Source organism: Dermacentor albipictus, chromosome 2 (assembly GCF_038994185.2).
Source record: "Dermacentor albipictus isolate Rhodes 1998 colony chromosome 2, USDA_Dalb.pri_finalv2, whole genome shotgun sequence".
NCBI classification, from domain to species: Eukaryota; Metazoa; Arthropoda; class Arachnida; order Ixodida; family Ixodidae; genus Dermacentor; species Dermacentor albipictus.
Genome location: NC_091822.1, coordinates 179,446,009 through 179,462,173, shown reverse-complemented (window position 1 = coordinate 179,462,173; position 16,165 = coordinate 179,446,009). Strand labels below are relative to the sequence as shown.

Below are 16,165 nucleotides of genomic sequence, written 5' to 3'. Positions count from 1 at the left end.
AAGTCACACTTAATAAATCTAAAACAGACCAAATCGATGTAGCATACACCACTCTGGAATGTGCTATTAATTTATAGATAGGAATCTAGCAGAACTACCATAAAGAATGTAACAATTTCATGTAAGCTGTAAATGTATATATCAAATTTGTCCACTTCATCTTCTCCAACAGATGCAGTTTGAAAAACTGCAATATTTTGTTTTTGGTGCACTGTTGTAAATTTGTTAACTTTGGGTTTCTACTATTTTTTAAGCTTGCATTTTCGGTAGCTTTCACGAATATTTCCAGGCTCTAAATAATATACTGCTTCATAGATGACACGAAAATTTACATTTCTTTCTTAAAGCAGTAAATTTCTTTCAAATCGGTCCAGTGGTTGCATCAAAAGCAATTCTGTGTTTTACATGTACATATCTTAATAGTGAAATTGGAGTTGGCCTTGAGCCAAAGCGTCCTCTTAACTAATAGTGCAAGCCCATTTCCTCTGAGCAAGGCACATGCATTGGTTCATAGGCGCACCTGTGCATTTCCAACATAGGCCGAACAAAGTTTCACAGAAATGTCTTCGGCTTTATCTAGCAGAGGGAGACAGACTTGCACTGAACCCCAAAGCCTTTAAAAATGTGCAGGTGGTTGTAAGCACCAGTGGAAATAGTCCCCTTTCTTTTATCATACACCACCTCTCTGGATCTCGAGTGCCCTCCTTTCTTGGTAAATAAGCTGACAAATTGTTATTTATGTGTTACAATACCTGTATATCTTTTTTGTGCATTTCTGACTGATTAACAGTGGTCTGGGAACTAATTATTATACTGTATTTACCATGGAAGACAACTGGAAAACGTGTCCTGCAGAAGAAATGTCTAACAGGGCAAACCTTCCCATGGAATAAATTAAGTTCATTACACGAGGCAACACTATAGCAAGAATCAGTCAAGTATCATTGAGTTGCCAAGATATTAGATATTATCAGGAGAGCACAGAAATTCTTGCAATAACCTCCGATTAATTTGATTTAACGTCTCAAAGTAACACATCAGTGATGAGCGGGGCTGTAATGAAGGGCTCACAATTAATTTCAGCTACACTGTCTTTAATGTGCACCAAAGCTTAACACACAAAAGTTCTTGCTATCCGTCATCGTTGGAGCACAGCCAATGATGCAAGGAATAGAACCCTCGACCTTGTGCTTGGCAGCAGAATGCCCTAGCCGCTGTGGCTGCTGCAATGCAAGTCAAAGTTAAATGACAAAAGGGTACTGCATATCATTCGAGGTATTGTTACTGTGCACAGAGCTTTTGCGAGCTCTGAAAAATTACACAAGCGTCAGCCAAGAATGCCGCCACAGACACAAATGTTATACGATCTCCCACAGTGCAGTATGTCTTGTTTACATAACTGGTAAGCATAACTGGTAAGCTATGTTGCCGTTTTGATGTAAAAGAATATGCAACATAAAAGCACATAAGCACAGCATAGTAACATATAAAATCCAGTACGGCTATCAAGAAATTTTCCTACAAGCTCCCTCACTAACAGTGGACTCGCTACAAGCTCTCCGATTCAGCCCAACACTTTTCCAGCACTAAATTTAGGTGTGCATTACCCTACCCCTCAAGCCTGCCGGCAGGACTTGGCATGGCATGATCTTCAAGACAGCTAGCACAATTATTCAGTGGCAGAAAAACAGTCCTGTGCTCCTCTCCAGGCTATTCCAGTCCCTTGTTCACAAGTCGTGATATCAACCAGGCAAAAGCGCAATCTACAAAGCACATCACTTCTGATCTGTTTCACAGCTGAAGCTATTTGTTGTGTTGCTTGTCTGTCTTCTGCAATCGGCTGAATCTGCCCGGTGCAGTACATTTTGCACTACGCATGTGACAGCAACTGGATATCACTGAAAAGCGTGTCCCCTGAAGAGTACGATGCGGAGGGTGGCAAAAGCAAGGGAGAAATTGCTCGCTCGTCTACGAGCTCAGAGTGGTTCAGGGCCCCCAGGCTCACATTTTCCCAATAAAATTCAACTGCAAGCGTAGCACTCGTGCACGTATCAGATTTGTTGCTTGTGCTCAGTTTATATGGCTCGCTAGAGTTTGAAAACTACTTCATGACCTCTATACTACTCTGAAATCAGCACTTGACATCATAAGCCAGTGTGATAAAGGCTGCACAGAACATCTCTATAAGACAAGGAAGGAATTGTGCACTGGACATTCCACGGGCAACCTAGCATGCCACCCTTCTAAATGCCTCATCCCGGGCTTATCCCTTAGCTTCATATGGCTGCGACCAACAAAAACTGGGCTCCTCACTTCCGCCTCTCATTCAACCTATACAGGCAGCCGCCAAGGACTGAGTCCTCCCGTCATGCATTTAATATGTGTGTGCACAGGATGGGGAAGAATGACATAGCACGACCCCAAGAATGTGTGCCCATCCTATATGGCTCCGGGGCACTTGCTTGAGCCCCGACACCTACAGGTAGGAGTGTGGAGCAGACAACGTGGAACCTACGGTGCGGTAGGAAAGATTGCAGCTTACACTACGTAGTCGTTTTGGTAAAACACTTTTTTCTTAGCTAAGTGGTCAAGTAGCCACAATTCTCGCTCCAATAAGTCCAACGTACCTCAAAGATATTGATTGGCACGTAACATTAATGTGATTAGCATTCTTTGGGAACTTCACCCAGCTCGGAGTATTGTCTGTACATATGTCTGTCTGTCCACGTCTAACCACTTTCATGCCAACTTGGTCTAATGGTCAGAACATTGGGCTGCTGTGCTCAAGGAATTGAGTTTGAAACCAACTTTAGGACCAACTTGGGGCACTGGGCATCTGCCGTTCTAGGTGGTGGTGGTAAACTTTATTGAAAGCGGGCAGGGGAAAGGGGGAGGCGGCTGAGGGATCGGGCTCAAGTAAGGCCCTGGGCCTGCTTGGCCTTCTCCGCCCAGTCCACCAGTTCAAGCTGTCAGTCGACGTCCCAGGACCTGAGCCGTTCTTAAGTGAACCTCCTTCCCGGCAACTTAGGGCACTGGATATTTGGCGCTATTCAACATGTTTCACGCCAACATGGGCCACTAAGTCTCTGCATTTCTTCAATGAACCTCTATGACGCCAACCTGGGCCACAGGCCCAGATCCTCTAGGTATGTGCTGCTGGTCATAGTAAATATAAACATTTCATCCTATTACACACCCATCACAATATAGATCGTTAATTGCATTAATGTCCCCAACCACCTCCAAAGGATGGATGCGCTGCACATTTTTAAAATACATTTCGAAGCCACTCAACGTAAACAAACAGTGGGTCAATACTATTTCCACAAAGCAAAGTGGATGACTGCGGGAGATGCTGCCCTAGAGGGCACTGGATTGATTTTGACCAAATCCAGTTCAGCATCATTCGCCTAAAGCTCTGCACAAAGGCATTCTATGAATTCAAAGCAAGCTGGAATGTGGCAGCTGCAACCTTGTTCTTGGCAGAGTCATGCCACAGCCGCCAAGTCTTCACAGAAGGCAAAATAAATTGAAGTCATGCTCTTGGTTCAGTCACTGAATACCCACCATTTATTTTACTTATTCAGTTAATACAGGCTTTCTGGCAACCCCGAACAATGTGCCTGTAAGTGGCTCTCAGGAGGATCCGAGTAGTCAAAATGCACCACATAGGAGAAATTCTCACATTTCCAACTCCAATACTGTAGACTTACTTTGCTGGGTCTCTTCCAGTAAATGAGCTCTATCGTTGGCAGTTGTGCAGAAGGAGGCATAAGATTGCTTTGTGGGATACTGTGCTCGTGCAACAATTTGTTAATTCTGTTGCAGGTGACATTTCACTCAACGCTAGGATTATTTTTGAAATGAAAATCCATCGCCCGAGCGATTTCGGACTAACTGCAGGTCAGCTAAGTGCTGAAGCGGCATACCAGCCCGTCCAGAGGGTCCTCTTCTGCGGCTGTCGACTTGTCACTGGGTCCGGCTCCATCGTCAGAATGCCAGAGACGCTTGGTGGCCTTCTCTTCACGCTTGACCAAGGATGACACCGCAGATGGCTCAGCCTGCAAAAAAAGAAAACGAGAAAGTGAACAACAAATAAATAAATAAGAAATAAACGGGAGTCTTTGTTGCAACAGTTGTATCAACGAACTTCATACTTTTATGCAAAAACCGCTGCCTTGTCTCCGAGCACAGGGTGCATGCACTAAACCGTAACGTCGCACTGCGGGGCCTCGGCACAGGTTACCACATTGGTGGTTGCACCCCAGCAGACATGCTCTGCCCAGTGTTGCTGCGCAAAGGCATCTCGTTTTATTGAGTGTGGTTCCGCTTCGACAAGAAAACTAGTATTAAATCTCTCAATAAATGTGCTGTGCAAACGTGCAATATGGTGAACTTAGTGGTGTAGGTGTGAGCTTCACCTAAATATGCGAATTGATCTCCGGGTGTGTGCTTGTGGGTACAGACGCATTAGCAGTGCATGGTGTGGTTCACGGGCTTGATCTAGCAGGTCTAGAAACAAGCACAAGAATGTCAGTATTCGAGGGCGAGATCCTACGACGTGCTTTAAGTAACCGAATGTGTGAACAGGCATCTGCATTTACAAGTGTGTAGTGCATTTAACTCCATCGGACTTCAGCAGCAGCCCGTATTCCTGGTGCGACTTCTTAAATGCACGACGATGATGTTATCACGAAGAAGTTTCTCCTTCTGTGATAAGGGATGTGATCGAACTTTTGAAGTTAAGCACGCGAATAGTTGCAATTGCAACGCAATATTTTGAATAGACTGCAGCTCAGCGTCGCGCTCTGTTGATGTTTCACGCCCAGCGAACTACGTTGATTTCGCATTCTTAGAGGGCCATGTCCCCAACGCAAGCTTCACACGGTCAACTTGATTTCAAGACGACTACAACGCGCGAACGTATCATTTGTTTATTTGGCTCGGTGGTGAAGTGAGAGCTATTTCCCACTAATTGCATAGGCTTTGCATTCTCATGGCTGCGTACTTAGTAGGGTGCATGGGTTTGAGTTGAGATGACTAAACGCGGCGGAGATAAAACTCATCTTTCCTCTACTGTAAAAGCTACCCTCATGCATTTAGGAAGAGGATGATGCAGGCATTCATATTGGGCTGTTGCTGAGGGCCGACGGACCTCAATGCAAGCGCACAGTACCTGCACAGCCGGAATCGCAGATGCTTGTTCGCACATTTGGCTCCGTAAGCATGTCATAGGAACCCACCCTCGAATGCCGACGTCGTCGTGCTTGTTTCTTGACCCATTATAAGAAGCGAATGAACTACACCATTCGCTGCTAATGCATCCGGACCCACGAGCGCACACTCAGAGATCAATTAACATACTCGGGCGAAGCTCACGCCTGCACTACCAAGCTCAATTCAGCAGCACATTCAATGAAACGTTTAATGTTAGCTTTCTTGTCATACGAAACCACAGGCGATAAAGCAAGATACCTTTGCACAGCAACGACGGGCAGAACACATTTTCTAGGTATAATTTGTGGCGCAAAATGCATTTCTTGAAAAAGGACAGAAGAAAGGGAGATGGTGAAGCGCCAAACTACCAACTGTTTAATGACAGCCTGAACAAAAGTATAGAAGAAAATACAACTTCCGCTCATGCGCAGGGAGCCATGGTGTGACAGAACAATGTGGTCAAGATGACATACTTTGGATGAAGCACATTTCTGCGGAATATAATACGATAGATGTATCGCTGACGCAATTAGTCCCTCTCTTTTTAATATAAAACGCTTCCAACAACTCCCTTGCAGTTTGGTCCCTACTTTTGCCAAGAATCAATACTTGTTCAAAGCATGGTCTACAATGACAGACTTTACAGTGCGCAGGAAGATGTGTGTTGTCACACTTGCCGATGCTATTAGCGTGCTCCCTCAGTCTGTCATTAACACAACGTCCCGTTTGTCCGACGTAGGACCAAACTGCAAAGGAGTTGTTGGAAGCGTTGTGTATTAAAAAGAGAGGGACTGATTGCGTCAGCGATACATCTATCGTATTATATTCCGCAGAAACGTGCTTCATCCAAAGTATGTTATCTTGACCACGTTGTTCTGTCACACCTTGGCTCCCTGCGCATGAGCGGAAGTTTATTTTCTTCTATATGTTTGTTCAGGCTGTCATCAAACAGTTGGTAGTTTGGCCCTTCACTGTCTCCCTTTCTTCTGTCCCTTTTCAAGAAATGTATTTTGCGCCACAAAGTATACCTAGAAAATCTAAGCACCAACTTGCCCAAGAAGAAGTCCTTTTGGCAGAACACATTGTCTGCCGAGGTGCAACCACAAATGTGGCAACCTGCGCCGCGGGTGAGCTTCAGTGCATACATCCTATGCGCTATCAGAGTCTACGCATTATTGACGATTGTTAATACATAGGAGAAAGTACTGTATTGAGCAGGTCATGCGATGCACATAAAAAAAAACCCGTCCGCCGTAAGAACGGTCGTCTCGCGAGAATGGCCGGCTCGGCTAATCAATAGACGTGTTCATCTTGAGCAGTCACGTGCAATTGCCTTCGCATCATTTCACGCCATGAACGCAGAGACGAACCTACCACATGGGACCAGTTTCCTACGAGTTTTCAGCGTCGGCAGACATGGGCGTCGAGCGAGCGCTTCCCCCAGCGCCGCAGTGTTCTTGAAGACGCCGGCGGGCGCGATAAGACACAAGGTACGGCAAGAAAGAAAAGCAAACTACCTGCTTCTTCTCGTCCGTTCCATCTTATTGTGCTGAATTTCGTCTCGGCCTTCGACGCCAATTACCCCTAATGCCACGAACCTGTGGAATGGGCGAGGAGGCCACCGTTGGCTCGAAGGTCGTGTCCCCGGAACACGGTCTGGAAAACGGCGACGACGGCGAAGAACTCTCGGAGTTCTGGACCATTTCAGCCGTCCCTAGAAGCATGTGCCAGAGGCGCCTCTGGACGTTGTCGGCGGCCGTGCCTTCCGCGAAGGCGGCGAACTCCTGGGTGCGTGCCGGGTTCTGCTTCTTCAGCACCGACGATATGCGCTCTATCAGCGCTTCTCCAGTCCCGTCGCCGGCCCCCAGTTCTCGCTCGGTTTCTCCAGACGGGTCGATGGCGGTGAGCACCCAGCGAAGGAGCTTGAGGCGCTGGCGTCCGACGGCAAAAAACAATTGCTTCACCTCGCCGTTGTCGTCGTTGGCGATCATGTTAAATGCCCTTAGCAGCATAGGCATAGAAGCATCTCGGCAATTCAGGAGGTTGGCTGCTGATATACCAGCCATGGCGACGAGGTGCCGTCAGGGGCTTTTGAAGGAAGTAACCGGCGACAAACCAGCGTTCTTCGTCGAATCCTACCGCCTTGTCAGCCGCGTACGCTACAGCCACCGTTTATAAACGGTGGCTACAGCTGCTGCTCCTCGTTGCCAGACCCGCTAACTGTTACGCTATGGGGCTCTTGCATTGCCCAGGGGGCGCTGCGAAAACAGGTGCTATAGAGTTACTGTATATGCTACCACAGGTAGCAGAGTTGCGCGTAGGTCCGCCATCTTGCCTGGCAAGCAACCATATCTATGCGGCGAAGCCGCACTCTGTTTTTGCAGGCGACATGCCTACCGTATCGTCGATCGACCGTGGACGCTTTTGCATCGCTTGTGGACTGATTTTCCGCCTAATCGCAAACAAAGTGCATCGAAACAGCTGACTGAATAAGATCGTCAAGAAAAGGCGCCGAGATCGGTCCCCACCGAAGCTTATGCTAAGCGTATCCGCCGAGTCCGTCTGCACGCTCTCGGCGCGTTTAGGCTCAGAAATCAAGAAGTCTAACAAGGATAAATCACCATATTTCAGCTTTCGCATCAGTGTCCTTAAATAAACACAAGTAGCATGAGCGCACAAACAGCACAAGTAGCGATGAGCGCCGATGTGACGCGTCATGAACACAGGTATATATGTGCTGTCGCCGAAGGATCACAGTCCTAGCCTGCGCTTCTCTGACGAAGATATATGAATAGACAGACGTGTCGACTGAAAGGCATCACTGAACTAAGAAAACGTTGCAGATCCTTCGCGTGAAGAACAACAAACGGCTATCCAAATCGGTAGTAACAGCCCATACAGCGTCCCGGGTCGGCGGTTCATTTAGGACTTTAAAATGCCAATCGCAAGTGAAAATCGGTGTTGTGGCACTTCCGAGCAAGCTACTGAATATGAACAGCAAAATTTTCCTTGTGGTACAGGCGTGAGCTTTAGTTGCTGGGCGATAGCGCATCTACCATGGCTGAGCGAGACTTATCTCTGTGAAACTAAAACTGCTTCTTAGTACTTGATGTAGAAAATCATGCGCGGACGTTCTGCTTCTGGCGTGGCGTAGTGGTAAAGTATCGGGCTTGGGATTTGCAGGTCCGGCGTTCGAATCCTCGTCGGAGCTTGCTTTCTTTTTTCGTTTTTTTTATTGCGCCAAAATGCTTTGTTTCTTTCTGTTCTCAAAAATATATATACGGTGTCCAGGCACCGCGTATTTAACGTGCTAGAGCTGTTTTTCGCACGTACCCAGTGCCTCCCAGTACGCCGCACCTGCCCAGCATTCAGCGCGCGGCACTGGGCCCATAATCCGGCGCTGCACTGGATACTGGGTTTTGCAATTGGCATACCTGCTTATGTGCCAAAGCTCTCAACGTGTAGGTAGTCTTAAATATTACTGGTGAATCAATGACCAACCATTAGTATTTCGACTCTGGTACCCCATTAAATTTGCTGTAGAAACGTACCCACCTACTAGCAGGCACTGGATATCAGCCACACCTTCAAGTGCCATTTCATTATGTGCCTTTTCACTGCAGGGATTCGAAAAGTAACCTTCTGTGGGAGTGTAGTGAAAGTTTTTCTCTCACAGGATTGACATAGCTACAATATGGGTAATATTGCAAAACACAGTAAAGGCCCTTACCGTATTGTAAATAACGACATTAATTCCTCTTGCATCCTGCTTCACATAAGCAGTAGTAGATGAAATATCTTTACTTAGTTGTGTAACGTCTTTTATGTTCAGAAACAGCAACCAAAGCTGTGCATTATCCTGAAAATGTGAGCTGACTTTTTTATGACAGTTCTGTGAAAGCAGTGTGGTGCATGGTTTTGAATGGGATCGAATAAAAAGCTTTTCCGCTTTCAAAGCGATTCGTGCAGACGGGAGCAGAGCACCCGGTCATTATATCATTCCGATGGGACTGCGCGGACACTGCGATGAACCAACTGTGAGATGCGCTGCGCACGTTGTGTTGTTGCTCCGCAGCTAGCGCGCACGCGAACAGCGAACGCCAAGATCCGCCGGATTCGCTTTGAATTTGACTTGTGTCAATCCAGTTCGCTGCAGCGGCGGCGTCGGGAAATACAAAAATTGGCCCGGGCATCTGCTTCTCCGCAATGCACGGTTGCTTGACTACCACGTGATGACGCTCTGCCAATAGGGGCGCTAGCGGCGGGATAAAACAGACGCGCAACTCTGCTACCTGCGGTAGCATATACAGTAACTCTAGTGCTAGTAGCAAGGGCTTGGTGGCGCAACCCACCGCCCCGTTCCAAAGGGGACGCTCATAACATCCATCCATCCTAAAAAGCGCCCTCTGTCCTAAAATGGGTCGTACCTATGGTCGTACTCAGCTCGGTCGTCTGCTTCGGAAAGCACGTTTACAATATGGACCCGCCACTTTCGGTTGCGTTGTATCACGGCCTGCAGCGAATATCGGGTGCCGAATATTTTTTCAGGGGTGGCACGCTGCGTAAAGGTAAGAAATTATGCAGTGCCGAATACCTGTACGCCGTTCAAGAATTAAGCGGCGAAGTTTTAGCGCGGTGTCAATCGCAAGTGAAGCGAGTCGCGTACGAAGTGGAACTTCAGGTTAGGTTTGCACGCTGCTAGATTCAGGCACACAAACGCGAGCAAATGCTTGATATAAATGAATCCACAGCAGCGATAAGCAGACATCATGTGTACGGAACGGCTTGAGTACACGACGGTAAGCGCCGCGATGTACGAACTGCTCGAGCGCACGATCGTACGCGCCGCGAAGGCAGCGGTCTTTCGACATGCCTCGCAACGGCGGGCCTCCTGCAATCTTTGTGAACTGCATGCCGCTAAACAAGTAGTTATGCCTGCGTTGTCGTAGCGGCCATCTGTCCCTTTTAGTAACTGGTAATAACTGATGCAATACATATGAGCTCGGACGTACGTGCGAATCGCGCTGCTCGCTTGACGTAGCTTTTAATGACAGCGCTCGAACATCGATCTGCTGTAATCAATACAACCTTGCTGCGCTGCCTCAACATGCTGGCTTGAGGTCAAGTATGAGTACATTTAACTCTCTAACCTGTGCTGCTCGTAGTGGGGTAGTGAATTGTCACCGAATCGGCCCGGCCATTTGTGGTCATTTGCACACACCTGGTCACTTCGATCACCACTTCGCATCGGTCGAATTGTTAATTGTCGCTGTGGCCGGGTCTCAAATCGTGAATTACCAGCCATGCCTGCCGCTATGTCGGTGTGCTGTCGGCACTGTAGGTGCAAAAGACCGAAATTTAGAACGCAGATAATCAAGCAAGCTTCAACTTAAGACAGGCGAAGCAGTCAGCATGGCGAGAAGTTTCGCTTACTCAGCGCGACGAACTGCAGCTATGCAGCGCGCCCGACGCTCCACTTCGTGAGGCCTTGAAGGAAAACGGTAGAATCTGATGTTGGGATTCAGGCCTGCTTGTTCATGGCAGCCCACGACGCAGAAGTAATGACGGTGACGCCTTCTCGAGGCTGGGCTAGGTCTCTCTGGATCGGCGTCACCGATTCCTTCTGCTCCCAGCATCCCAATGGGCATTGAAACTCCCTCGGACGTCCGGATAATATCCCGACGTCCAAGTCCTACAGCAGTCGTCCTGGGGACATCCAGTGGATATCATTATCGGACTAATTTTAACATCCACTTCTTATCCTCCTGCGGACATCCTTAGGTCATTCGTGCTGGACATTTCGCCAATCTCCTGAGCATGACTTTGTTCGGATTTGAGTGACGAACTGCTCCCTTGCTGAGCATTTCTGCGCTTGCAATACCAACGTAGAACTGACCTCGAGTTCATTCAAGCTATAGCCACAGCTAACTTTGTTCAATAGAGGCATCAACGTTTGTCGGAGAAATATCAACGAGTCTTCTAACATGCAGCATAAAATAAACCACATTCGATCTAATTCTACCCGCCCATGGGATTTTCTTCTTCTGGTGGAGTGCGTACAGGTACCCACGGAGGCAGGTTAGTGGACTGGTTCTAATTATAAAGCATAGCGTGATCGTAAAAGGTACGTGCATGCACATGTGACCGCCTCATTATTATTACTTGCAGAGCCACATAATGATTTCTGTGCTTACAGTGCTCACGCGTTATCACGCATATCCTTTGTGGGCCATCACGCTCGCCAGACATCGATGTGACCAGAGATCAACTGCGCCATTGTATAGTTGACGTCCATTCACGACGCTTTTCAAATAATAATTAACAGCAGCCACACATTTGGAAACTTCATAACTATTTCGATCATCTCTAAAGATGCAGAAAACGCGCCGCAAGCATACCCATTATGCTACCAGCGCAATCTTTTCTGAAGCTTAGCATACCCTGCATTTTTTTTTTGCGGGAGGCTATTTCTTTTTATCGTGCGGGTTCTTTCCGGTAATATTTTTGGAAGTGTGCATCGGCACAATTTCACTGGTGGCATTAACCCTTTCGCGTTTACATTGATGTTGTGACTGTTAACAACACAATAATTTCCAGTCATCCGAAGAGGCGCCGTCGGAAACAAGAGACGTTTCGCGCGCAGAGCGAGCCAAACGCGGGCGCGACCTTGACGGGGAGCGGCGAAAACGTACACCTGTGGGAGGTGAAATCATTCCGCCGGGAGAGAAGCGAGCACCATGCGAGCGCTGGCCTCTAGGATGAAACTTGGCCTGCGAAAAAGGCGCGAAGGCGAGCGTTTCGCGCGCTTATTGCGAGTGCAGAGGCGCCATTTTCAGTTGTCACTACGGCTGTGCAAGGTGGTCAAGACTGTTGTTTCTTTCTTCTGAGCTCCTGGCCGGGTTGGCCCCGCAGTAAAGGTAAGATGAAGCGTGCCTGGACTTTATACTATACCATGTGTTGTCGGTATGGTCTACAGGTCACATATGCACAGTAGTTCGCGTGAGCGTCTTTCTTTTAGTCGCATATGTGCAAGGAGGTGCTGCTGTACGCGATTGCTTGCGGTCGCATGTGTCGCTGGGAGCTGCTACTCACTGTTAATACGTGTAGTGCGCGTAAAGTATGCAGAAAGCTCGCAAGCGATTTGCTGAAGAGAAAGCGGCACGGGAGACGAAAAAATCCTTTCAACTTCTCCATTCTGCATGCACCGGGCAGGAGTGTTCTTCCACCAGTTGATCTGTTTTTTCGCAGTCCTTGCGCAAATGGTTGGAAACCGTACCTCGTGTTAACGTGAACGAAATTGTTCAGGAACCCGAGTCGTCAGAATATGACGCACTTTCAGAAGACGCCACGTTCTGTGACCGCGATTACTCCAGGCGATTGAGATTTGGTGCGGATGGCATTCCACTTCGTCAGTCCAGTCCTATAGCTTCATCGGGTTCTGATGTGGTAACTCCACAAATACGTTTTCGAGATTCCCTGCGTCTATGGGCAATTGAAAACAACATGAAAAGGAAGGCCATTACTGACCTACTGGAGCTTCTGAAGTCCCAAGACCTTTCTAAATTGGACCTTCCCGGTGACGCGGGTACCCTCTTGAGAACACCGTGTACGCAAGGTAAATACCCGGTAACTGCTCTGAAGCCAGGTGAATATTGTCATTATGGTCTTGCTGCAGGATTGCGGTACTCTCTGAGAGCCGTGAAACAGCTCCCACGCATTCTTAAACTCACATTGAATGTGGATGGATTACCGCTTGCAAAGAGTTCCAAAATGCAACTGTGGCCAATTCAGTGCCAGGTCAGCAACTGCGGTGCTGTTACCTCACCATTTGTAATTGGTTCTTATGCAGGGCCTTCAAAGCCACTGTCTTCAAATGACTTCCCCAGACCTTTCGTTGACGAAATGCAGCATCTGTTGACACATGGGCTTGTTGTCAATAACCAAAAGATTGAACTGAGACTGAAGGCACTAGTGTGTGATGCCCCTGCACGGTCCTACATAATGATGTCGAAAGGTCATAGTGGCTACAACGGGTGCCCAAAGTGCACTGTTGAAGGCTCTTATGTGGCAGGCAAGGTTGTGTTTCTTGATTCAGATAGCCCTCTGCGCACTGATGAAAGCTTCAGGGAACAGCATGATCCCGAACATCACAGAGGAACCTCTATTCTCCTCGAGTGGCCCTCTGATACAGTACGTGATGTTCCTCTTGACTATATGCATGTTGTCCTTCTCGGTGTTGTGAGAAAACTCCTTTCCATATGGATATCAGGACCTTTGAATGTTCGGCTCGGTCCACTTTCTCGTCTCAAGTTCAATGAACTAAGCAGTACTTTGCGTCGACATATCCCACGTGAATTTTCCCGGAAGCCACGGGGACTTGATGAGCTAGATCGTTGGAAGGCGGTTGAATTCCGGCTTCTTTTGTTCTACACAGGGCCAGTATTGCTCAAACTCATTCTTCCAGATTACCTCTATGAAATTTTTTTGGTTCTTCATGCCGCACTTTCAATTCTAGCCAGCAAGCAGTTATGTGCTCGTTATGCTGACTATGCAAAAGATCTTCTCAAGCATTTTGTAAATACATTTGCTAATTTCTATGGAAAAGACCATGTGTCTTTCAATGTTCACTGCCTGTTACACCTGCCTGACGATGTAAAGTATCATGGGGCACTGGATTGCTTCAGTGCATTCCCTTTTGAAAACAACATGCGACACCTGAAAAAGCAGCTTCGCAAGCATAGAAAACCCATGCAGCAACTTGGAAAGCGACTATCTGAAGCACGGTCAAGCAGTGTCGGAGAGCTTCGTGAGGAAGCCAGTGTTGTAACACCCGGTTGCCGTCATGAAAATGGTCCACTTCCTTCCACGTGCTGTGTGCCGTGCTTTCAAAGTGTGAAATGCTGATGTTTCACCCTGAGCTTGGACAGGCAAGACAACTGCTGTATGCTGGATGAGCACATTATTATTATACGAAATATTGCCTGCTTAAAGTCAACTAAGGAGCTCTGCATCATTGGTCAAGAGTTTCGTCGAAAGGAAGACCTTTAAACAGTGCCTTTTCAGTCTTCGAGACTGGGCATATACATTGTTTCAGATCTTTCAGAACTGAAAGTGTGGCCTCTGCATAACGCTCGAAAAATGGTCAGGCTCCCATGGAAGAAGCAGTTTGTGGTCGTTCCAGAGCTGCATTCAATCTAACTTGTGCTGTTTGGAAAAATCTCTTTTTCGGAATTGAGGCATTATTTGTGTTCCTGTATAATAGAAACTTTGTTCCATTGTTCCCCCACGAGCCTTGGGCTATACAGAACTTCAGCATATGCCAACAAATTGTATAACACTTTTAGCAGTTGCCTTTACGCATGCTAACAATGCCAAGCTGTACTTTGGTAAGTATGACTGTTTTCCTTATGCAATGAAGTCCATGCAATTTGTTTATCGCAATTATTTTTTTGGGAGATACCTATTAGTTGCCTTGGAGCTTTTTAAAACTTGAAGGGGCCCTGTAGTAGCGTTGCCCTGAACCACTTTTTATCGAAGGGGAGAAATGTATTTGAAGTGAAAATTGCTATTCCAGAAATACTTTGCCGCAAAAAGTACTTCAATGGGTTCAGCAGAAGCGGAGTTATTGGAAATCAAACACGACCTCCGCTGTGCACCCGTTTCTTCTTCAATCCCTTGCACTGCGAAGGCTACGGCGCAGTGAGGCGTGCCCACAACGCTCGACCTTCTAAATGTCACCGTGGCGCGCAGTTTACATTTCATTTTGGATGTTTTGGATGTCATTTTAGTTGTTTTTTCATCCACTTTCGATTCCATTAATTTATAATTTTTTTTTATTTCAGTTAGTCAGTACAAGTAATTTCACCCATTGTTTTTGGTGTCATTGTTAGTTTCTTAAATGATATTATTAATAAAAGTAGCTTTTTCTTGTCATACCCAACCACAAATGCACATTTCTTATGTACCATATGTGGTTAAATAAAATCAAACTCATAGTGACTCACGCTACGAGGCACAATGTAACGGAGAGGTCCGAATGAATTACAGCCACTTGGGGTTCTTTAACACGCACTGACGTTACAATACATGAGCCTTTTGCCTCCATTGAAATGCGACTGGCACAGCAGGAATCGAACCCGCATTTTCTGGGTCAGCAGCCGAGCGCCAATACCACTGAACCACTGCTGCGGGCTAGAATACTTGTGACTTTAAAATTCCTTTTCTGGTGTATTGGCTGGAGTAGTGCCTTCATAGACTGCAGTTGATCATTTGATATTTTAACATTATTTGTGCACAATTTTGTGCTTAAATTCATTGTTTTCACAGTTTTCTTCTCCTTCGAATGACTGATTGCTGATATTTATGTCACTTTTCAGATTCTGAGTGACAAAAGGGTGTGAAATAGAAGGCATCAAGGCATCAGTGGGCAATTTGTCTTCACTGAGTACTTCATTGAGTGAAGGGCAGCCAGTCCACTGCAGTCTTTCTTTCTCGCAAGTCATGGCTGCATGCTTCTGAACGGCCTTTTTTGTGTGTATCGATCTTAATAGATTTGCTGCTGACATGTCTCCTTTCTTGTAGTTCTCTCACTATATTTCTGTTATTTTGTAATCAATTCCATTGCAGTATTTTTGTCAGTCTTATGCGGCTACTTCCGTTGCAGTTTGTGTTACCACTAAAGAAAGCTGAACTAGCTGGTAAATGTTCACACTTTTGCATACAGCACAACATGCATAAATGCACAGTACCACTTGTGTGTACTTCCTGTTGTCCATTGTCATGTTACGTGGTATTGTAGGAACCATGCTAAAGTGTAAGCTTACTACTATCTTTCACAATTCAAGTGATGGCTAAGTTCTAGTGTGTTGAAAGGTGAGGCTACGAAACAGTTTGTTTACATTTTATTATACCTCTTTTGTGTTACGATGTGGCCATGAGTCGGAAAGGC

General features: G+C 46.7%; 1 protein-coding gene across 2 annotated transcripts in view; it reads right to left on the bottom strand.

The window, feature by feature from the left end:
- LOC139056344 (uncharacterized) overlaps positions 1-7,439 on the bottom strand; it is a 37,016-nt gene extending 29,577 nt beyond the window's left edge. For both annotated transcript variants that reach the window (XR_011512298.1, XM_070534508.1), the window contains exons 1-2: positions 6,816-7,439; positions 3,930-4,061 (exon numbers count right to left, since the gene is read on the bottom strand). Coding sequence is in view for 1 of the 2 variants with exons in the window: in XM_070534508.1 (XP_070390609.1) it covers positions 3,930-4,061; positions 6,816-7,283 (600 nt within the window). In the remaining variant the exon portion in view is untranslated. The remainder of the gene's footprint in view (positions 1-3,929; positions 4,062-6,815) is intronic.
- Positions 7,440-16,165: the final 8,726 nt, after the last annotated feature.